This window comes from Salvia hispanica, chromosome 3 (genome assembly GCF_023119035.1).
Source record: "Salvia hispanica cultivar TCC Black 2014 chromosome 3, UniMelb_Shisp_WGS_1.0, whole genome shotgun sequence".
Lineage (NCBI taxonomy): Eukaryota > Viridiplantae > Streptophyta > Magnoliopsida > Lamiales > Lamiaceae > Salvia > Salvia hispanica.
In genome coordinates, this window is record NC_062967.1 from 4,044,816 (window position 1) to 4,068,263 (window position 23,448).

Genomic DNA, 23,448 nt, shown 5'->3' on the forward strand with positions numbered 1-23,448 from the left:
TATGAAATTTCGATTACCTGTAATGAATAATGCAAGATACATCTAGAATTTGACTAATGTGTTCAATATTTACTTTTCTCTAAAGATAGCTTTTTTCGGCTTTTCAAAAGTTATGTAGAAACGTTTAATTTTTCTTGTGTTTAGGGTGTCGGTTGAGTTTATAAGCTATAGAAAGTAAATACTGACGATATAGTATTAGAATTATTTTTATAAGAATAAGAAATCTTTTGCTTAATCATGAATGAAATTGAGTTAAAGAAGTTTTGTAGAAGCAAACTAATTAGCTCCTAAACAAACATAAACTCATATATATACAGTTTTAAATACAAAAGATTCTTACGTTATCAAATTTTAGAAATAATAAAACATAACTATATATTACTAGTACTAAACAATCTTTAGAAATTAAAGCAAGAATATTCAGAGTATATATTATAAATACACACTTTCACAATTCAGATACTAGCGTTGGGCTAAAAAAAATAAGTAGGACTATATATTTTGATCACAATTTTTAAGAATTTTAGATACCAAATAATTATATGGAATATGATCAGTTGATAACAACATATCTTAAATTAATAATGGACAAATATGTCAACAAACTACGTTATGGATGTCAATACAAAGATATTTGTATGTCAATACGGAAATATATTTGTCATAATCAATTTAATATAATTGTTAACCAAAAAGAACCCTATATAAAATCTACATTAAATTACTAAACTATCAATAACTATTAGTAGTATATAATTGGAGTAGTGCGCGTTACAACTACTTTTCAAAAATCACATATATTTATAGTAGTGGTAGTAAATATTTGAAGTGAATAATTTTACATAATATACTTACATCAAATCAAATTATACTGAAAATATAATTAGGGAATTATTTTTTATATAAATTTTTTAATACTAATTATAGGCTAATAGACTCCTGCCGAAAAATAAGTAAATATAATTAGGTTTAAACAACATTCAACAATTAATGCAGTGGAGACTTTTGGTCATTAGTTTATACATTTTGTTACTAAATGTCAAACGTGTGATGTACTAACAACTAAGTCATTGGCGCATGTAGTGATTAACTAATATATTGATATTTCACGTGTCTATATATTATGCTTAATTAAGTCATTTATATTATTTTTTGGAAAAAAGTTAAGCATATTATATAAAGCACGCATTAGGTAACAGTTAGGTGCATAATAGCTTTCGACTTAGAGAAGTGACCTAATTAAGTTCCTTTACATGTGCTTTCATGTGTAATTAGAAAAGTGTAGCTTGATTGATTATTCATGCCCCTACATTGTCAATGAATTTCGGCACCCAATATATTTTTCCTCATGCTACCATGATTTGTCATATGCCTTAAAATTACATTATTTTGTTAAACATAAACTAATTTGGCGGTGATTAAACATAAACATTGCATGATCAGAAACAATTTAGCATAGTTACGAAGAAGTAGAATATTACTCCATTTATTAAAGGTTTTTATATTGGGTTTGGGATCAATATTTCCTCATGCTGCCAATTAATTTATAATATATAATAATGACAATGCGTTTATGTTGTAGGGGTAGTATATATGTAAATATATTTGTTTAAGGGTTGTAATTTCTCCATTATTTTACAACGTGGAAGCAAATATATATTACTACAATTAAAATGTCTAGCAATGGGACAATTAGTCAATTGTAAATACACAATGACAGATGTCTACACCTTTAGATGTAATAAGGTTTAATTACGCCAACACATGCATCTATGAAATTTTGTGACACGTAAAAATGTAAGCATACTTTTTTACACTAAAAAATATAGTAACAAAATTTGTACTTTTGTAACATCGATACATCTAATTAACTAGACAAAAATTCTGGGCAATGTCTTGTTTTGCCCATAGACTTCAATTAGTTTTTTCTGTTAATAATAATTCAAATACATCGACTTTTGATTTGTCTCATTTTCTTATATAATTGAATTGCCACCAAATATACTTTGGATTTATCTGATTTTCATACGCAATGGAATTCTCTTCAAGACTTATACTACTACTTTGTTTGTCAGACTTCTATCTAGGAAAGTTTATTTATACCTTGATTTTAAATGTTGGTGTTTCTTTGATTTTTAATTAAATAGAAAAAGTAATTAGAATCCTTAAAATTAATAACGTAGCTTTTCATATACATATTTTTCCCAATTAATAACTTGTTAAGATTATTATAATATAATTATTTAAATTATGACTCATAATAAAAGTCTTAATATCACTTTAAAATTATGTATCATATTCAATTTTTATAATAATATCAAATCAAATAACTATAATAATAACAATCATATTTAGTATTATATTATTATTGCTGTTATATATTACTCCTAATGTTATTAAAATTATAAATCACATTAATAGAAACAACAATATACTAGTAATATATTAGGTAAATTAGAAGGATAATCTGGTAATCTTAGTGAGGCAAAAAGATTCGGGACAAATAAGGAAAACGCAAATGATAATTAAAACAAAAAATTACCAAAATATTGACCTTGATTATGACAATATCCCAACTCCTTCATCTAAACCCCTTTTCTTCCTCCATAAATATCCCCACCATTCCTCCCATCTCCTCTCTCTCTCTCTCTCTCTCTCTCTATTTGGCTGAAGAAACGTCCTCTGTAAGTCTTCTTACTACATTAGGTACACACACACACACACACACATATATATACAAATTTCAAAACATTGTTGCTTTTTCTTCTTAATTAAGAAACATAAAATTGATAAAGGGGCCCTCTTTCATTTAATCATCTTCATTATAATCTCGTATTTCTCTGCATTCTGATCATGCATGTAAGAGCTTAAATTGCAATAATGCGAGTTCAATTTCAATTTCAATTTCAATTTTCTGTGTGTGTGTGTTTGTTTTGGCTGGATCTTTTTTGTCTGTTTTATTCTGGTAATTTTCTTTGGTTTTTCATTACTCGGGAAACGGGAAAGCGGTTGGCGGTTGGCGGTCTCACGCTCTCCATCGCGCGTGCAGCTCCACCCCACTTAACTGTGGCGGAGTGGAGCCACGCGCCGTTGCGAGGTCGTGGCGGTGTTTTTTCGGTTACCTTTTTCTTCAGCGAATTAAGGTAGTTAGTCAGTGTATATTCACCGCACACGTGTCCAATGTGGGCCCAGTGATCTCGCTGGGCCTACGACCACGTAATGGATCCTTCTCTTCAGCCCATTAGCGAACGGCCACGATTAAAATTTTTTTTTTTTCTAAATCGAAATGATTTGGTAAAACATCAAATAGATTATCATTCATTAGGAGGATGTTTACTATCTCCATCCAAATATTAATTGACTGTATTTCCTTAAGCGGATTTTTTTAAGGAAAAAATAGTCTCATTTTATTGTTTTGATTCTCTCACAAAAATTAATCAGCTTAATTCTATTCATGAAATTTTTGCCACCATACAAATATGGGATCTCACCCTTAATTTAATATTGTATCATCATACGATATTATAAGTCAAAATTTTACAATAGAACCCATATACTTTATTATTTATGAGAGAATAATTGCACCCATTAAAGTTTAGCATGCATTATGATTAATTTATTATTACTATTTGAACATTAATGCACTACTATGTATTGGAAGTTGTACTTTGAGCTGTCCTATTCATAATATTATCATGTACTAACTCAGTTTCCAGATAGTTTAGTTTTTTTTTTGGACTTTTCATTTGTCATTTTGCAGTAAACTAAACTTTCACATGAAAAAGTCTTTTTTTTTAATAAAAAAAAATCAGTTTAAAGCGTGTTTGATGGTTGAAGTGTCTTCTCCTCATTCCTCCACCTTCTAAACCTTCACATCCTTTGTTGACACGAACCCATTCTTGGTCTTTTTCCTCTTATGTTATTATTTCTTACTTGATGTTTCCTAGAAACCCTCTGTTTTCTGTCTTTTTCCACACTATCATTATTTTATTCCTTCTTTAATGCTTTATTGTACATATTTTCCATCCATATAGTCATTAAAGAATTACTACTAGTTTATAGTAAATATGACTCATTAATGAAAGAGAGAGAGAGGGGTGGGGTAATAAAAAACAGTTGGCGGCCGTTGGAAGAGGTAGTTGGGATTGTGGCGCCAGAATGATTCATGCATATGAGACTCTATAGCCTTTTGAAAAAGACATGTGCCATGTAGTATTTCATTTAATTAAATAAATAAATGTCGGTGTTATGGAAAATATAAGGGGTTGATTATGACAAGTTAACTAGAAATTATATTACAACTTGTTTATGTCTTTAAACAGACAGCCATGCAATGTTGAGTCACCAGAATCTGACTTTAATCATTTACTACTATACTCATTTATATATTTTTGATTTAGATTGATTTATTCCTGATTAATGATTTTGCTATTATGAGTGTGACAAGTTTAGTTTTTTGCATTTGGCACATATTTGCACAGTAGATAATGTGATTACTGGATAATCTCTTTGTAACAGGTTGATAATTTTTTTGTTTCATTTGGGAATTAATTAGGATAAATAGTAGTATATAGTATTAATTTACTTGTGGCCCCCATATTTTTTAGAATTTGTTCAAAATCCATAAACTTTTCCAAGAAAAAGACTTTCTGTATTATTTCTACCTGTCGTTTTCGGTTTATGTTTATTAATCTCTATACAAATGTGTTTGTTCACACACACAAACTTGTTTTTTTTTTAAGTAAGACTCTCACTTGTATGTACTAATACATCCTCTTTAAAACCATGCTCCAGCATAACCAAGTCCTCAAAATAAGATGGGTGATGCGTTGTTTATTTGTAATTATTTGCTCCTTTTCTTTTCCAAATTTCAAAATATTCCACTTAACTGAGGAAGTAATGAATTTTTTAAGTGCAGATAGAATTATGGTGACAGAAAATATGAGGAGGTTTTACAATAAAGCTGTAGGCTATCTATCTGGGCCCAATTCATCTGGATCTGAACCCAGTATCGTAGAGCCCAATCAGCCCAATGAAATATATACTTCTTGGCTGGTGAGTTCCCTTCCATTATAAAATAATTTTGTTAGATCATTCAATTTTAAAATGTTAATGTATATTTCTCCATCATGTGTAGTTTTCTTTTTCCTAATTAAAGATATTAGTATTAGCTAATTGAATTAGTATATTGAAATATGTAGAAGGAGCATCCTTCAGCATTAACTTGGTTTAATGAGACAACGGGCGAGGCGATGCGAGGGAAGAAAATAGTCGTGTTTTTGGACTATGACGGCACACTTTCTCCCATTGTTAATGACCCCGATCGCGCTTTCATGTCCGATGCAGTAAGTTTTAGTTTTATTTTTTCACTAGGGTAAATGTAGAACCAATCATTTTCCCTTGAAATTTCCGATCGAGCCTTTATTTTATTAATTATATTATTGAATTTTGAAGATGCGATGTGCTGTGCGCGAGGTGGCAAAACACTTTCCAACAGCTATAATAAGCGGTAGAAGTCGTGACAAGGTAAACCATACTCGTGTTTTAATTCACGATGAAATAAAATACGAGATTGATTTTTTTTCTACCTTTTAAAGAGTGTGTGTTATGATGATCAGGTGTATGGATTTGTTAAGTTGGATGAAATTTACTATGCTGGGAGCCATGGAATGGACATAATGGGGCCTCCATCGCATGTAAACTCTTATGACAACAAGTTTCAAACAAACACCATGGATAAAAAGGTTTTGTTTTTTTTTTTAATTTTTATTTAATGTAATCACTACTATTTTCTGTATCATGAATTTTAAAGTTTTATTGGATGTGATAGGGCAACAAAATCACAATTTTCCAACCTGCTCAGGAGTACTTGCCTACAATTAAGAAGGTATAGGAATTAATTTGGCCCTAATTAAATTGTGTGCAACATCAGTTAAATGAATATTTTAGATTAATTCATTTATATACACTTGTTTCACACAGCTGTTAGAAGAGATCAAACAAAAAACCTTGGACATCCCAGGTGTGTTTGTGGAGGATAATACGTTTTGCATCTCTGTTCATTACAGACATGTCTTGATCGAGGTAAAGTCAACACTAACAAAAGTGAAAGTGTACATGTGTTCATGTTCTAACAATTTATTTTAAATCACTTATGCATATAATGATGTAGGATTGTGGAGATCTGGAGGGCAGAATACATAATTTGCTTTTAGAATATCCTATATTTCATCTAACTCGTGGGAAGAAAGTTTTAGAGATTAGGCCTTCAATCGAGTGGAACAAAGGTGATGCTTTGTCATATCTTCTCAAAACGCTAGGGTTCTCGGATTCTGGCGATGATGTCATCCCCTTCTACATTGGCGATGATAAAACTGACGAAGATGCATTTAAGGTCCGCCTGTCTACTAAAAATCAAATCAAAATTTCAATAATCATATCGAGTATTAATAAATTTCTTTTTTTGAATTATATAGGTTCTTAAGAGTAGAGGACAAGGCCATGGTATTGTTGTGTCAACGTCTCCAAGGGAAACTTCGGCATCCTACTCTCTGAAAGATCCAACGGAAGTGCTGTCGTTTTTGCTTCGTTTGTCGAGGTGGGGCGACACACTAAAGTCGACGTGATTCATAGAAAATTATATTTACAATTATTTTCCATGTGTTAGAATTAGTACTTCAAGTTATCATGGGGTATATATTACTAAATTTAGGGATAAATTTAGGAAAATGAGAATGGGGCTTGCTTTTTTTATAGCCGACATTCGAGTTTCCTCGTGGTATAGGTTTGCTTTTCCCCCGCATGTATTTCATGTTTGAACCTGAATTTTATATTTAATAAACTATTTATGTATTGATATTTCTGTCACATCCTATTATAGAAACCTATCATCGACATATTTCCTAAGAATTTTTCTAATTGTCCATTGACTTGATGGACGGTTGTGCACTAATTTGTTAGAAACATAATTACATATTCTAATTAAAGTGATATATTCAATGGGTTTTTGTGATCAAGTCCAAATAATTTTCATAATTAGGACACTGTTCTCAACAGGTAAAAAGGGGAAAAACTCAATATTGATTGGCTAAGGAAGCCAAGACTAAGACTTCAGTTGTTATTAGATACTCCCTCTATTCAACAATTGGAGTCCCATTTCTTATTGGTGCAGGTTTTAAGAAATGTTAAGAAAAGTGAGTGGAAGAAAGTTAGTGGAATAGGGGTCCCACTTGTATATATTAGTTTTAAATGATATGTGAGTGGAATGGGTTGGTGGAATGTGGGGCCTCTTTATCATTTATAGTAATTATGAACCGGGACTCCTATTTGTGGACGGACCAAAATGGAAAAACGGGACTCCTATTCGTGGACGGAGGGAGTAACTATTAGAGGAAGGTTAAAAGTACCAAGAAAATTGTCAAACCATAGTTTATGCTATCCATCAAACTACTTTTTAAAATTCTTTATAATATCAAATTCGAAATTTAGAAATATCCCATGTCATAAAAATGTTTACAAATTATCTTTTCGAGATTTCAAATTCAAAATTCAAAATTATACTAATGCCAACGCAATTTAGATAGTTGTTTAGTGGATATTATACTATGATGTGACTAATTAAACGTGTTTTCTTGGTGGCTCACTTAAAAGATTTTTTTTTTGTAATTTCGGGTTTCCACTACTACAATAAATGTACCACATAAATGACACAATTAACTTTTGAAACCCACTAATTTTAAATGTAACCACTCTTGAATGATTTTTGGACTTTTGATTATGAGCGAAAATATCACTTAGAAAACAGTTTTACCAAATGAACTTCTCGTAATTAAAAAATAAATACTTTTGTGAGAAATCCACGAACCATAGTGTCTCTATTGTTTAGGTGTGATGACTAGATATCCATAGTTTTCTTGAGCATGATCATTAACTATAAAGTGACATTGACCATAAACATTTATATACATCATGAACATATATCAATTTAGAAATCCCACTACCAGCCCTCAACTTTACAGCGATCATTTTGTCCACGGCTAACATTACACATGTGCCCGTCGGCAAGGCACTTCTCCTTCATCTAATAAGTTTGAGCGCTTGTAATTAAATTATGAAAGTAACATTCTATACACAATTTACTGTTCATAAAATTATGTTTCAAACAAAAAAATCTTTTTATTTTAAAGATTTTAAATAAAATAGTACTCCCTCCTTTCTCCGTTCACGAAAAATAGACATCCACAAAAAATAGATTAATTTCAAAAAGAAAAGTTTTCAACCAATACCAATCATACACATCATTCTAAATGTGGACTCTACAATTCACTAACACTCGTTTCACTACCTTTTTTCCTCTCTTGCTCATACTTTTTCTATCTCTTTTTTATTTTACCAATTATACGTTAAAATCCGTGTAATTCACAATTTTATTTATTTTTGGTGGACGAAGGGACTCTGCTATTGAAAAAGGAAATATGAGGATTTATATTTATTTCCATTTAGGGAGGTAGAGTGATGATGAAGATGAGGCGTCACACACCTTAGTTCGAAAATGGGTGAGCTGAGTCTGTACGGATCTGGCTGAGTCAACTCGGTGCGAACATGATGAACATCAAAGGATTGAGCGCGGTGGAGAGAGGTTATATACGGAAGCATCACACGCACGAGATTAAGGCTAATCAATGCACTTCCTTCCTCATCAACCATATTAAGGCGCCCGTACATCTTGTAATTTCACGCTTTATTATTATTATTCGTTTTACTTTATCGATTGTTATGGTGAGCTCTGATTGGATGAGTGAGCGATGATGCAATTGTTAACAGTGTTTCTATTGGTGGTGATGGAATTATTGATTTGCAATTTGGATTCGGTTTTCGTTTAATCTGTTTATTTCCAATTTGATTGGATTCTTTGATGATAGATTCACCAGAAAAGAAAAAAAAAGTTACTGCTTGTTTCAATATTGTTAATTTTTTGTTTTCCTGCAAATAATAGTTTTGATCTGAATTGATTACATTGAAGGGTGATACTGTTAGCTTACGATTGAAATTTTTTCTTTAGATCATTTGGAATTTTTTATGTCTTCTGATAATAGCAATAATGATATTATTAACTTTTTCGATTAGGAGATTATGTGTTTTGCTATGTTATATGGTGGAAGTGAAGTGATGGTTGCTGTTTATACAGAGGCACCTTTTATAGATTAATCTATTTATACTCATGGTAACTGATGTGGTTGCTTTCTGCTAGGTTTGGTCTCTGGTCAGGCGGTTTGATCAACCACAGAAGTACAAACCTTTTGTCAGCCGTTGCATTGTGCAGGGAAATCTTGAAATCGGCAGTGTGAGGGAAGTTGATGTTAAGTCAGGTCTCCCTGCTACCACCAGCACTGAGAGATTGGAGCTTCTTGATGATAATGAACACATACTTAGTGTAAGAATCGTCGGTGGAGACCACAGACTCAGAGTACGATCATAGTTCCTTCTCCCTTTTAGTTTTCTAGTTTGTTTCTTGATAATTCATGCATTTTTCTTATGACTTAAACCATTATCAACATTTGTACTCTACTTTGTTAGTTTTCTATTGTTTCTTTCTCTTATAGTAGGAGAGGTTTCAGATTTACAGCCACGCTTTATGGCCCATAGTCTTTAAAATGACCATGCATTCACTTCAATCGCATGCTTATTTCGTTGTCTTGTCATAGTGTCAGGGTGAACATAGTTGTATTGGCTCATTAAATCTCGTCTGACTGCTCTTCTTCTTTCTCTGTGCATTAATCTTGTGGTATAACAATTGCCATACATTTGTTGCAGAACTACTCTTCCGTTGCATCTGTTCATCCTGAGGTCATTGACGGGAGACCTGGGACAGTGGTGATTGAATCGTTTGTGGTGGATGTGCCAGAAGGGAACACACAAGACGAAACATGCTACTTTGTCGAAGCACTTATCAGGTGTAATCTGAAATCACTGGCTGATGTTTCGGAGAGGCTTGCTGTGCAAGACAGAACCGAACCCATCAATCGTGCCTGCCACGGTGCTTAGATGCTATTTTCACCAAGGATGAAACTTTCTTCAAGGCTTTGGAGGCAGAATAGCCATATGTTCTGAGTTGGAACTGGCTCTACATATTGTCCTGTACTCTCGTTGTTTGCTGTTTGTAACTCGTTCTCATAGTCACTTTCACCAAGGATGAAGCTTTCTTCAAGGCTCTAGGAAAATATGTAAATGTATTGTGTGAAATACCTATGCTCCATCCCTTATTTTTGATGAATAAATAGAAATAAAAGCATATATTTTGAGACAAAAGTATACATGTATTGAAGGATAAAAGTAAGTAGAGTGAACTATTACATGTTTTCAAAACCAATTTCGGAACTGTTCATGTCTTTCGCTAGCAATACGAAAGCCAAGTGAAAAAAATGGTTTGCTCACTCTTGAGAAACAATAACATCTTTGTAGGGATAGTGTTTAACCCTGCAAATCATGAGTCATTGATCAATGATACCTAATGGCAACATGAAAATGGGGATTGAGAGTTGTGGACTGGTGGTAACATCGAGTGGAATGAGATAATGCTGCGTAAGGATTTCATGATGGTTTTCGTGTTCGATTATGGGAATGTTTGAGCAATAACTTTAACTTTTAGCCAAATTGAGGATTGTATTATCAGGTGATTTACTTATACTTCATTCTTTTTCTTTCAGGTCACCATGGAGCCTGCTATCAGGTGATTTCTTGAGAGGGTGAAAAGGATGCAGTTTTTAAACAGAATGATGAACAACTCTTTTTTTTTTTTTTTTGCATATCAACTGTTGTGTACACTCTTTAGTAAACTTTCATTTATAGTTATAGTAGTAGTTTCTCATTGTCCTCATTCCTTTTGTGAGGTGTGGCCAAATGATTCTGCATCTGTCTCTTTCTCTGCTTTCTGGCATTTATTCACACGTACATCAACTAGTTTCCCTGTCAAAAAAAAAAAGGAATCAGAGAAGTCAGAAACTAGCTGAAAATATCTCCAGAAAAATATTGCTGTGTAAGTTTGAAGAGACATTTATTGATTATCAGATAGGAAAAATGGGATATGTGATAAAAACTAACTTGGAAAGTTGTTCAGTTTTTCCCATTTGATTCATCAGCAACCACCAGCTGCAAATTCTGGTTTGCTTTCTCATCATCTTTTTCGTCGTTCACCTTTAGATACTGAATAATTGGTATTTCTGTGTTTGCCTCGTTCACCTGTAAATGTTGCTCTGATTTCTCGCAACAAGTTTCGAGATCCCATTTCTGAGGTTGTTTCTCACTTCCCCTATTCCTGTATATGCAGTACAGGAAGAGCTGCAGGATGCCTAGTGGGCTACCCACCAAATTCGGAGACTGTAGAGAGAAGAGTTTGTTATTTACGTGAGTCGTTTTCATTACAAAGAGACCTTATAATCACACTAACCGCAAGAAAAAGATCGTGGCTCAATAGTCCATATGCCATCCAAAGCGAACTTGCTAGAAATGAGAAAAGCGACAGGTAGAATGGCATGAATTCCACGCTCTTCGTCTGTATCACTTTTCTCTGACATAATTAGAACAACTATATCAGAAAATATCTTCCAAGGAGAATATAAATTTTCCCGTCGACAAAAGTACTCACCACAACCACAAGTGGAGAACCATACATTGCTACCGATGCTACCAGTCCTACACTTCCAACAAACGCCTTGCGATGATGGTGATCATGGAATACGAACGTTGATATTAGTACTACTGAACAGGACAGCAGGAGAACAGATAGAGTCATCATGGCCACCTTTTTCTGCAATTTCGTTAAAGCTATAATTAATATTGCTCGTCTTTTCGCTTCCTGCCATGCAAGAATTTAATTCACTCGTATTAACAGGTAACTGTAAATTTATGCTTGCTATATGCATGATAACTTGCCTTTCCTTCAGTTGAAGCATAGTAGAAATATACGAGTATGAAAGATAGCTCCAGAAATATCCCTAATCCATTGATTGTGACCACAGGAAAGTTTTCCCACTTGTAACTTACAACTGGCAAACCATACCAAGTGTAGAGGAAGCAGTTCAATAGGGCCATGATATATGGCACGCATGAATACTCTTCGGTGCTCTTTTTCCTTATCACCTTTGCGAAAGTGAATCTGAAAATTTTAGACATAGATCAAGACCAGAACATAACATTGTTGCTTATATTCAGTTTTATAAATATTTTTGGATTATCATAAGTTTTGAGTAGTTACATTGGTGCAGCATAGAGTAAGATAGAGGCTGCATTCCCTGCAAGAAAAATCAAAAGATACTTAAAACTCAATGCTACAACAAATTTCACATATACTAATAATGAGAAGGTTGAAGAGTCGGGGAAGAAAACGTTACCCAAAATGCCTACTGCTATACGAAGTTTCTCTTCCATATGGTTTGAGTGTCCGAGTTATGAAATGCTATTGCTGATTGTTGTTTTTTCTGTAGCTGCTTATAATCCTAAGAGAGGTATATATAGTGCAAGGAGGAAAGGAGAATAACATGCATACAATTGTAGGAATAAGAGTAGTAGAGCAGACTTGTGGAGTAGAATAATCCTTACCTAAGTGATGAGAAAAAATAAATAAAAATATATGGGTGCTTGCATGATCAAAGAATTCTATTTCCTTAATTTTGTTGTTTCAAAATAATTTTAGTACTCTCTTAATAATAATTTTAAGACAGGAAAGAGACTAAACCAGGAAGATATATAAAAGAATAAGTTGCATGGCAGTCTGGTTCTCTTGCAAGTGGAAGATGTTACAAGACTTCCACTGTCCACTTATAACAATTGATGCAATCCATTTAATTCCAGTTTCTAAATCTTTCTCTTAATGGTGAAACCAAATAACCAAATAAAATGGAATGAGTTCATTTTGTCTGCTTTATGCTCATAAGTCATAACCAATGTTGTAACAGTAGTGTTGGAGCATTTGGTATCAATATCACTTTTTACATATTAATTCAAAGTTTTTCTGCTAATCAAATTACTAGGAAGATTATGCACTTGGAGAAATGGTTGTCAGTCAAATCTCTTATGCATGCAACTTTCTTAGCATAGTTTATAATGGTGAGATCACATTTCTTTATTGCTGTCTTCCATTGTTTCTCTTATCCACTAAACATTCCATATACTTGGCCATAAAATGGGAAATTAGTGCTTTATTCTATGAATTAAGTGAATGTTATTTTTTCCACCTTATTATCCTAATAAACATGTTTGTGCTGATGTTTTGCATAACATTGATCGATACTTAACACACTTGGGATACACAAGAATTTGGTTCCAGTTATAAGTTTCATCAATCAATGGTTCAAAAACGTTATCTTTAGACTAATTGCTAAAGAATGTTGGGTATATGCTGATACTTGCAATGGGCAAGGTATGTATGTTTAAGCTTTTTATTGTTATTTGTGTTGTATTTAATATATTATACTCAATTAGTGATTCTCTAGAATATGCTTATCTCCACCTATTAAACTAGTAGTTAATTTACTTTTGCATTCGGTTTGAACAATTTGAAAGGAGATCAAATCATCAGTCAAATGTAACTTGGAGTCTTGCATTTCTTATATTAAGTTAAAAGTCCTTTGTCATTATTAATTTTGCATTTAAATAACATAAAAACTTGATTTTTTTCTATTCTTTGTTTATATAAAAATTAATGATGTTAATAATACTAAGATTTTTGGTATTAGAGTTTAACTAAATGTGTAAAGTAAAATAAATAATGTTGGTATGTATGTCATGGACGATGTTCTTTTATGCTTTTATTTCTTTTTAAATCCTTTTATAAAAAATGATAATACCAAATGACGTTCGAAGACCATTAATGTGTTAAACTAATTTCTATTGTTTTAGGATAACACATTATTAAAAAGGTAGATACGTTTTATTTAGTGGACTTTGCGATCAATTCTCAACCACATCCTCTTCACTATGCAAGTGTTCTGTTGCCAATTTTATAACGTAGATTGGTAATCCAAGTGTAGTATCCATTCGATTTTTTTTTCCCTAATCTATGGATTATTAAATAGTAAAAAAAATACACTTTCTATTTGGTGTTTTGCTGCGTATTATTTTTTCTAAATATATCTGCCACTGATGCTAAGTGGAGTTTGCTATTTGTCTGAACCTTAAATACTCCCAAATTTAGCCAACACCTCCCACGTCAGATTTGTCAAAGTATTACATCCACTAAAAAAAACCAATGATTAGAATTTATTAATTTTTCTCTCTTATAGATATGTTCTTGCACTTTTTTCTAGAAAAAATGTTAGGTAATTCATTTTACATTGCACTAAATATTTTTTTTTTCTGGTGAAGTTATAGAGAACTAACTTCAAGACAAGTGTTAGGTTAGGAGAAACCCTACAAAATCTAGAAGTAAATACATGTAATTCATATGCAAAAGTGTCGATTACATATGGATTCTAGCATTTATTGGAAAATTTATGCTATCACTAGCCACTAGGTATATGCCTTCTTCATGGCCCCAACTATCTACGTAAAGCTTTAAACAAGAAAATTACAACAGCACTGCACAACGTTGATATCGGTGCTCGCAAGAAATAATGACTATACATTAATTTTATGCAATTTCAAAGTATAATACATGTGATTTTGTATATAGAGAAGCATTCACACATTATATATGGTGGTTCATTTGTAAATGTAGCGGCGGAGGTAATCCACTCGAGCTGGATGCTTGAGCTTCATAAGAGCCTTCACTTCATGCTTCCGAACCATCTCTCTTGAAATGTTCAAATTCCCAGCGATTTCTCCAAGTGTTCTATCTCTTTTCCCATCGAGCCCGTATCTCTGCCTCATCACCAAACTCTCCTTGGGCTTCAGAGAATCAAGCTGTCGAAAACCAAACAGAATGAGGCTTTAGTCATTTCTTGATCATGCGAAGTAAAAAAATTGGCAGATGCTGCGGTAAATGTGAATGCATGTTGATGATGGGATTTATTATGTGGTGTTGCTACTAGATATATTAAACAAAATTTTTGACCGGTATAAACTCTGTAAATATCACGCCAACACGTAGCCTACCAGTATACATGATTTCTTAGACACTCTTATCTCTTACAACTTGACATACCGAGTTGAAAGCAGGCATAGGCTTTTTCAGTGAGCAAGTTGGACAGAATAATTTTTGTGAGAATATAAATTATGAATAAGAATTTTAGGACAAGTAGAGAGAACCAGCATCCTAGTTAACAAAGGTAATACTCCACGTTTTATGCATCCTATTCTGATAAAAAAAAACTTTCCTTGACATAAAGTGACAGAGATATGAAAAACAGAAAGTAGTACTAATTAGCTAAACCAACTATCAATTTTGTGAAGTCAGAGTAATTCTATGTTGGTTGAGAATTAAGGATAAAAAATTACCACATCATCAAGAGCAAGTCTGAGAAGTGCTGGTTGTCTCCTACTATCTCCTTCAACACCATCAACATCAGTAATGGCATTGATGAACTCCTCATTGGTTACATCATGGCGTGCATGGAGAGAAGCAATAGGCTTCGATGCCCTCATCACTTCATGGTATCTTTCAGGGGAGATTCCAACACGTTTTGTAATCTCTTCAACAGTTGGTATCCTCTGAAGCTCAAAATGCAGCTCCTGCTTGGCCCTCTGGATTTCTACTCTGACCTAAATTAGAAAACAGTTCTTATGATATGTGTTCCACAGAAGCATTTCTAAAGAGTAGTACATGTAGAAAGACTTACCGAGTCAAGGCCAAAGGAGACCTTTGTGAAGTTTGACAGTGTTAATGAGCGAACAATGGCATGCCTGATCCAGAAGAGGCCATATGTTGAGAGTCGGAACTTCCTTCTTGGTTCAAAGCGATCAATACCAGTCATAAGACCCTTCACCCCAGCTTGACAGAGATCTTGGAATCTTGGGCCATTAGCAAAGTCTTGAAAATACTTATTCATGACAAATAGAACAAGCCGCAGGTTGTGCTGCAACCAATATATCCATGGTGGCTTCAGATATGTTTCAATGGTTACCATGCAACTTATGAATTTAAATTCACTGGACCTAGAGAGCATTAGAAAGTTGTCTTGTCAAACATACTTGACGCTTTCTCAAAGCTAATTTGAGAATCTGCATATGCCTAGGGCCTATGCCTAGAGCTGACCAAAAAGTGAACTAATACAACTTATCCAATCTATTAAAGCCTAAAACCTTAGTTTATGCAAGTTTTGTCTTATTATGTCCAGTGTTCCTAATGCTATAGTTACACAACATTTAACGCGTAAGTTGATCATAGTTGCAACACACTGAATCTACTCTAACATCTACCGGTTGAAAACCTACCACGAACAAATAGAGACTGCAACCTCAATATACACTCCAGGCTGAAAACTAACTGAAATGGGAGTTAGCATATTTACAGTCCATTCAAAACTAAATTACCTTGATCAACTTATTTCTGGCAGCTCGACCAACTTCTAACTGTTTCCGCAGCTGAAATACATCCATATTTATCTTCTTTGCTACTTCATCATCAGTTAGATCTCTTCCTAAATCACTTTTTAAGGTTTCCTTAACTTTGAGGATTTCCTGAAAGACAGAAATCCAAACTTAGAACGCAAAAACCATAGCAATGGAAGTACACAAATCAGGTTTTGCTTTATTTGTTTTTTAGCATATACTTTCTAACGTTCTTACCTTCATAGGTTGCATCAGTTTGAAAAGCCAGGCATGCTCAGATGAAGGAAGAACAGGCGGAATCTTCATTTTCTTCCAGTCTAAGCTTACCAAATCCGTCGAAGAAGTATACTCCCTAACAAGCCTATCAATCTTTTCATCTTCATCATTCTTTCTGTTTTTCTTATTTTGGGCTAATGCAACAAATTCATCTTCTTTCTTCATTCTCATAGAAATTCTCTTCTCGAGATTCAATCTCTTCCCCTTTTTCTGGCTCCTCACCACACTCACATCCCTTTCCTTCTCTGCCTCCTCAGTTTCCACACTCTTCTTCCTAAGAGGCCGCCGTCTCTTCCCCCTTCCTATTTTGACCTCCTCATCGGATACATCTGTACCAGGACTTCGCTTGTATAATTTTTCAAGTATAGCACCTGCTTCGCCGTAATCCAACTCCAATATACTTGGAGAGGCGACTGCTTTTACTCGTTCAGTCCGCTTCTTCACCTTCCTCGTTATCTTCCTAGTATCTTTATTCGTCTCCAAGGGTAAAGCTAGAGATTCTCGTTTAGCAACCAAGGATACAGGTTTACTTTCATTGGATTTGAAAGACAACACTACTAGCCTCTCTGCACGAGTCAAATTTCTGGCTTTCACTCCCAATGGAATTCGTCCTGAAGAACTAGAAACAGTCATGACTCCCATGCCAAAGCTGTGTGATCCAAACGAAATAGGAATGCCCTCAATTCTCAAATCCTGCTATACCCAAAACAACAATGCATCAATCACAGTTTTCAGCTAATAAACACTCTTAAATACATAAAACTACTAAAAGAACTTGATAGAGATCATATGCTCTAATTATCACCACCAATTATTAAACTGCATACAATAATTTTCCCTTTCAAACTAAATCTCGAACAAAACCACCTATACACCATATCAAATCACTAAATGATAATGATTGCACAAAAAACCCCAATCAAATTGAATGCTAAGCACATACCGTACACATTAATAAAACAAACAATAAACTCGAATTATATGGAAAAATTACAAAACATTATGCGTAAACAGTACCTGAGCAAGTGAATACAGAATTCGATGATGCTGCGAACACAATTATTTGGCAAAAATGGTAGGAAGAAGTAGAATCTAAAATGCAGTGAAGCAGGAATTTGGATTCACCGAATTTTAAAAGTAAATAGTCGTCGAATTTTGGCGTCCACAAGCTTTTCTGCTATAAATATCTACGGCTCCGATCGCAGAGACGAATCATCGACGGCCGATCTGTTATCCATGTTGACTGTAGAGAATGTTTGTGTGACGTGGCCGATGCCGCAGCAGAGGCCGGATACAATTTAATTAATGACGTGGCAACAATTATAATTTTTTTAGTATTTTGTGGGTATTTGTAGAACACGTGGCAACTTAAAGAACTCAAACGTTGCTTGATTACATCCATAGTTCTGTTTCCCCTAACATTTTATTTTAATTTGCTTTTTTTAAGTAGCATTAGGACTTGTTTGATTTCTATTGGCTACGAAGCTTCAACCAAAAGGTTATTGTACCATCCACATAAAATAATTATAATTGTCAATTTTAATCTATTATTCATTAAAATTAGTTTTAATCCTTTTTTTTTTACTTTCTAATATGTTGGATCCTAACAGTGCTTTATCTACTTTTTCTATCTCTCTCTTTTTCATTTTAACACTTTTTAATTAAAATTCTTATAATACTTGATGAAGACTATTTTTAACAGATGCTGGAATTACAATTATAAAAAGAATGATATGTTCTTCTTGCTTTGTGGCTCTTATTTATGTCACGTCACAATCTCAAATGTTGTTTAAATTTAGAAAATCTCTTTATAATAGGAAAATGCTTCGTGTTCGAATTGATGAGAAGAATTGAATAGCTGGAACTAGTAACTTTTTAAGAGTTAGTATGATCTTCTGCATATTACTTGAAGATAAAAATTAACTAAATTACACCTTCCTGGTAAATATTTTTTATCATAAGGTCAGTTAATTAATTGACAAAATTTTACTTCATGTGACTATTATATAGCTATGTACGTAAGTTTGTGTTAAAATAATAACCCCTCTTAAAATAACATCGTGACACCACTTATACAGCAATATTATAAACGCTACACAGCAATATTACAAACACTGCACAGCAATCTATAGATTGTTGTATAGTGTGTCGGATATTGCTGAACAAGAAAAAAAATTGTTGTATAAAAAGCAACAAATTGCTAGCCTTTTTTTCAGATTTTTTGGCCACGTGGCAGCTTATTATTTGTCCACGTGTACAAATGATTGGCTAGAAATGATGGTATGGTGTTATTTTAAGAGGTAGTGGCACCCTAACATGCCCCTATGTACGTTAGTACGTATAGTTATGCTTGTTTTCCATGTTAAATGAGATAATATATAGTTAGAAATTGAATATAAAATTAAAAGGGTATAAAATTTAAGAGCTAAAAATAATTCGACTCTTGTAAGTCCTAAGCCCTAACTAATTAACGAGTATAGACAAATATTTCTCGATTATACCCTGGACATTATCAAGTATGGAGTAAAATATTTATCGCTTAATCCAAAAATAATAAAGTATTAAGCATATACTTCCTCTGTCCCATGTTATTTGAGACGTTTATTTTCGACACGAGATTTAAGAAAGTTATGTTTAGTGAGTTAAATAAAATAGAAGAGAGAACAAAGTAAGAAAGAAGAGAGGGTATAAAATAAAAGAAAGAATAAAGTAAGTGTGATTAGATATTTTATTTTTAATCAAAAAGAGAAATGACTCAAATAACTTGGGACAATCTAAAAGGAATACAACTCAAGTAACTTGGGATGTATGGAGTATATGCCTAAATCATTCAATTACTGGGGTGGGATCCTCTGCTGTGCTGAAAGCACAATAGCCCCTGCTGCCTCAAACAATTTATTAAAATAATTAAATCTTATTTTAATAAATTGTTTGAGGCAGCAGGAGCTGCTGTGCTGAAAACTGCTGTGCTTTCAGCACAGCGGAGGATCCCCACCCTCAATTACTACATGAGGCAACAGCTATAACAATAATTACTAAAGCATATACATCATGTGAGGGTGGATCTTGCTGCAATGGAGGGGTAAATCTTGCTGCAATGAGTCTGGGTTCAAATCCCACTGCTGCCGTGTAGTTGCTTCCATCTCTCAGGTACAAGTGTGAGGTCTTGGGAGATGGGTTTCTGGCAACCAGTGGGTTAAGGCCTCATCTTTAACGGGCTACTGCGTACCCGATTTAACCCCTCACATGATGTCGGGCCGGAGTGTGGGGGCCGCGAAGGCGATAGATGCGCCTTTTTCTTTCTGCAATTACAGCATATACATCATGTGGTATATAAGCGTACAAAAACTGCCATAAATAACTATAGTAGTAAAAGTGAAGCACAAGTCTGTACTTTCAAAATGAGGCTAGATAGACCTATAGTCATACATCCTAGTTTGTCGTAGTTGGTATACTCCAATTCCTTTTGAATTATTAGTTGTATAACTTTGTACATAAATAATGAGTTAATGAGCCAAACTAAACCAATTTGCTAAATCAAATAATGCATGTAAAATACTAACTAAATTCATATTTTTGCCTACTAATAAAAAACACGTCTAATTGTTGTTACAAGATTTAAATTAATTTGGCGAAATTGCCACTTTCGTAATACGTAACATAAACAGTAATAGAAATTTAAAATTTGGCAAAATTCGTGTGAAGGCAAACAAACATGATTTTCTGTGAATTCTCGAATTTTGGTTTGCAACATGCAAATTGTTCAGTGCAAATATAAATACTTATGTTTTATAATTACGGAAAGCTTAATTTAAAACCTTTTTTTAACTTATTTAAAACCTTAACTTAATTGCAGTTGCTCACCATCACCGTTGTTCTGTATCAGCAATTGCTAAACTTATTTGTCGTTGTTCGCCGGAAAGATAAAGGAGAGATTGCGAAGAAAATTGTAGTCATAGAATTTGGTATTTGTGTGAACCCGAAAACACTAATTTTTGTTTTTCTATATTACTATTATTTTCTAATTTTCTTTTGTTTTTAATCAATTCAAAAATTAACAAAACTTAATGATTCTAGTAAGGGTTCAAAGTTCTTTTGATACCAAAAGGCTAATTAATTAATATTTTCATCTTCATTAATAATTCGTTTCTCTTCATATTTAAATTTAGCTAGAATATGAGTAAATTATACTATCTATTATGATCTAGTGATGTGCCTATTTTTAAAAATTTAATATGACCGATCTTATGTACTCTGAATATAAGTTATAGTGCAAATTCATGCATCTCAAATCCAACGAAGTAAAAATAAATAAATAAATAAATTAGTAATGTGCAATAAAATGGGAAGATGGCGTGAGGTGAGGGGGTCCGCGACGCGTAACGAGGTTTGAAGATTCCTTCTTCTTCCTATTGAAATATAGAATCGTATCTTTGAATTTGATTTCTGACTTCACAGCTTTGATTTATGTTAATTACACGTTGCGGTCAACGTTATTTCTTCCGCAAAATAAAGTGAAATTATCACCATTTAACACCACACCCACTATTAATTACTTGAAAGATATTAGTACAAGATTTTCATGCATAGTACAATCAATCATTTAATTCAAGATGTTCACAAAATGTCAGTGCATAGTTTGGTTGTATATTTTTGGTGAACGTTGTATTTTTGTTCAACTAATAAATGATGAAAAGTAGTTTTAATTATGCGGTCAAACTATAGAAAATATAGTACTACTACTACTATTATTGACCACCAATCATCATAACCAATGCCAACGGAATGCACTATATCTGATTGTAAGAAATATCTAAAAATCACAAGTTGCCTCTAAAATTCTTACCTTTCATGAAATTATGATTATTCATATTAGTTGTAAAATCTTCCAGTAAATTATTCAATTATTGACTTATTTTGATTCTTATAAATTATTAAGTTATTAATTTAATTGATCTAATTTTGCAATCAAACTATTGATTTGTTATGATGTTACAATCAATTAGCATTGACATACTTTGTTGACTTACTGGATATGGTGTTATCAGACATCAATCAAAACGACATCACATTGTAGACAACGGAGCGATTTCGCATTGTACTAAATTAAACAATTTCTTTTTTAAATCATGGTTTATTTTAAGAAAGAATGAAATGAAAGGGAGAAAACAAGAAACCAAAAATAAGAAACGAGATGGAAGGTAGTTACAACACATGAAATTATTTAGTTCAATATATACGACGTTGTTTCACTGCCTACAATGTGACATCGATACGTCGTTTTGGTTGACGTCCGATAGTATCACGTAAGTAACTCGTGAAAACCTTAATTGGTTGCAAAATCAATTTTTGGTTGACGTCCGATAGTCCCTATTGATTGTAAAACTGATATTGGATCAATTTTGACAAAAATAAATTGATTGTCTGGACTTTAGTCATTTACTCCCTCCGTCTGCAATTAGGAGTCTCATTAATCAGTAGCACGGGTTTTAAGAAATATTAAGAAAAGTGAGTGGAAAAAAGTTAGTGGAATAGGGGTCTCACGTAATTGTACATATTAGTTTTAAATGAAATGGGAGTGAAATGAGTTAATTAGTGGAAGGTGAGACCTTATTACCATTTATGGTAAAAGTGAAGCGAGACTCTTATTTCTGGACGGACTAAAATGGAAAAATATGACTTCTATTCGTGGACGAAGGGAGTATATAGAAACATGTCAATCCCCCTTTCTATTCGCGGACGGAGGGAGTATATAGAAACATGTCAATCCCCCTTATGTTTAGTCATTAATCAATTGTCTCGTGTCTCGTCAATTTCCATAACTTGCATGCAAGTGCCGGCAAGCTACACTTGTAATTGTACGTGCTTATAGACCAAAAAATTAGTTCGAATTCATTTGGATCAGTAGCAATATTACTATATTGTTCCCTGGAATAACGGGTTTTAACTAGTTATTTATTCCTTTCACTTATGTTTGGAGTAGTAGTTCTAAGAAAAATAATTTAAATCAAATGCTGACAATACGAAATTAAAATAACTCAAAAAAAATCATATGCCTAATCAAATCTTAATAAATAACAAATATAATTAAGATTAAACAATGTATTACAGATTTATGAATAAAATTAGATAAAGTGGAATAAATATGGTAAATATAATTAAGTTAGTGATTGGTTTGACATAATTAAAATTGGTATTTGCATGAATAGGTTTGTTTGCATATGTTCAGTTACTTATTTTTTTCCCCCGTGATCAGTGTTTTGCAGTTTTATCTGATTTTGTATGCTTTGATTTTAATTAATTACTTGTATTTGTTTGGATTTTAGAAAAAATCAACAAACTTACTACTCCTTAGCTTGGACAATAGAAAGATGTTTGCGATTATTACTCATTGTGTTTTTAATTTATCATTATTTGTGGATAGGCTATTCTCTTGCTAGCAAATTATAACAGCATTATCTATACTTGTAGTACCTAGTATTAGGACGAACATATGTCACAACAATTTTTGTAGAGAAAAACTTTTTTTTAGGTAAAACTCTTGAATAAATGTATGAATTTGTATCCTTCAGTATGATATTTATGGCAGCCACAGCCACAGTAGAGTGACACTCCATCCATCCATAAAAATAATTTGTGTTTTTAATTTTGGTCTATTCACTAAATTTAAAAGTACTAAGTACAAAT

General features: G+C 33.0%; 4 protein-coding genes across 7 annotated transcripts; 2 read left to right on the forward strand and 2 right to left on the reverse strand.

The window, feature by feature from the left end:
- The first annotated feature begins 2,593 nt into the window (after positions 1-2,593).
- LOC125215629 (probable trehalose-phosphate phosphatase 3) lies at positions 2,594-6,856 on the forward strand. Of its 4 annotated transcripts, none has more exons than XM_048117098.1 (9): positions 2,594-2,684; positions 4,919-5,055; positions 5,202-5,345; positions 5,455-5,526; positions 5,619-5,744; positions 5,831-5,887; positions 5,983-6,084; positions 6,173-6,394; positions 6,477-6,856. In XM_048117098.1, exons 2-9 carry the CDS (start codon positions 4,927-4,929, stop codon positions 6,624-6,626), a joined length of 1,002 nt encoding a protein of 333 aa, XP_047973055.1. In that variant the 5' UTR covers positions 2,594-2,684; positions 4,919-4,926; the 3' UTR covers positions 6,627-6,856. The 4 variants fall into 4 exon arrangements, with proteins under 4 accessions (XP_047973055.1, XP_047973057.1, XP_047973056.1 ...); XM_048117100.1 differs by having other exon boundaries at positions 2,663-2,684; positions 4,914-5,055; XM_048117099.1 differs by lacking the exon at positions 2,594-2,684 and adding an exon at positions 3,125-3,143.
- Positions 6,857-8,496: 1,640 nt separating this feature from the next.
- LOC125216284 (abscisic acid receptor PYL8-like) lies at positions 8,497-10,308 on the forward strand. Its single transcript, XM_048117956.1, has 3 exons — positions 8,497-8,727; positions 9,251-9,466; positions 9,814-10,308. The coding sequence occupies exons 1-3, from the start codon at positions 8,602-8,604 to the stop codon at positions 10,042-10,044; spliced, it is 573 nt and encodes a 190-aa protein (XP_047973913.1). The 5' UTR covers positions 8,497-8,601; the 3' UTR covers positions 10,045-10,308.
- Positions 10,309-10,885: 577 nt separating this feature from the next.
- Positions 10,886-12,579, reverse strand: LOC125216282 (bidirectional sugar transporter SWEET3-like). Its single transcript, XM_048117955.1, has 7 exons — positions 12,390-12,579; positions 12,254-12,290; positions 11,932-12,154; positions 11,645-11,806; positions 11,447-11,566; positions 11,101-11,376; positions 10,886-10,965 (listed from the first exon to the last, which is right to left on the reverse strand). The coding sequence occupies exons 1-6, from the start codon at positions 12,424-12,426 to the stop codon at positions 11,113-11,115; spliced, it is 843 nt and encodes a 280-aa protein (XP_047973912.1). The 5' UTR covers positions 12,427-12,579; the 3' UTR covers positions 10,886-10,965; positions 11,101-11,112.
- Positions 12,580-14,594: 2,015 nt separating this feature from the next.
- LOC125215933 (RNA polymerase sigma factor sigE, chloroplastic/mitochondrial-like) lies at positions 14,595-17,938 on the reverse strand. Its single transcript, XM_048117517.1, has 6 exons — positions 17,779-17,938; positions 16,723-17,454; positions 16,468-16,614; positions 15,774-16,010; positions 15,433-15,696; positions 14,595-14,898 (listed from the first exon to the last, which is right to left on the reverse strand). The coding sequence occupies exons 2-6, from the start codon at positions 17,401-17,403 to the stop codon at positions 14,698-14,700; spliced, it is 1,530 nt and encodes a 509-aa protein (XP_047973474.1). The 5' UTR covers positions 17,404-17,454; positions 17,779-17,938; the 3' UTR covers positions 14,595-14,697.
- Positions 17,939-23,448: the final 5,510 nt, after the last annotated feature.

What these genes read in the sequence shown, in the direction of transcription:
- LOC125216284 (XM_048117956.1), top strand. Translation starts at nt 8,602, where the DNA reads ATGATGAACATCAAAGGATTGAGCGCGGTGGAGAGAGGTTATATACGG. An exon ending in TTAAGGCGCCCGTACATCTT is followed by an intron (nt 8,728 to 9,250) that starts GTAATTTCACGC and finishes GCTTTCTGCTAG; the next exon opens with GTTTGGTCTCTGGTCAGGCG. An exon ending in GTGGAGACCACAGACTCAGA is followed by an intron (nt 9,467 to 9,813) that starts GTACGATCATAG and finishes CATTTGTTGCAG; the next exon opens with AACTACTCTTCCGTTGCATC.
- LOC125216282 (XM_048117955.1), bottom strand. Translation starts at nt 12,426, where the DNA reads ATGGAAGAGAAACTTCGTATAGCAGTAGGCATTTTGG. An exon ending in TTACTCTATGCTGCACCAAT is followed by an intron (nt 12,155 to 12,253) that starts GTAACTACTCAA and finishes TAAAATTTTCAG; the next exon opens with ATTCACTTTCGCAAAGGTGA. An exon ending in ATGCTTCAACTGAAGGAAAG is followed by an intron (nt 11,807 to 11,931) that starts GCAAGTTATCAT and finishes ACGAAATTGCAG; the next exon opens with AAAAAGGTGGCCATGATGAC.
- LOC125215933 (XM_048117517.1), bottom strand. Translation starts at nt 17,403, where the DNA reads ATGGGAGTCATGACTGTTTCTAGTTCTTCAGGACGAATTCCATTGGGA. An exon ending in TCTCCTTTGGCCTTGACTCG is followed by an intron (nt 15,697 to 15,773) that starts GTAAGTCTTTCT and finishes TTTCTAATTTAG; the next exon opens with GTCAGAGTAGAAATCCAGAG. An exon ending in GACTTGCTCTTGATGATGTG is followed by an intron (nt 14,899 to 15,432) that starts GTAATTTTTTAT and finishes GGTTTTCGACAG; the next exon opens with CTTGATTCTCTGAAGCCCAA.
- LOC125215629 (XM_048117097.1), top strand. Translation starts at nt 4,818, where the DNA reads ATGGGTGATGCGTTGTTTATTT. An exon ending in ACTTGCCTACAATTAAGAAG is followed by an intron (nt 5,888 to 5,982) that starts GTATAGGAATTA and finishes TGTTTCACACAG; the next exon opens with CTGTTAGAAGAGATCAAACA. An exon ending in ACAGACATGTCTTGATCGAG is followed by an intron (nt 6,085 to 6,172) that starts GTAAAGTCAACA and finishes ATAATGATGTAG; the next exon opens with GATTGTGGAGATCTGGAGGG.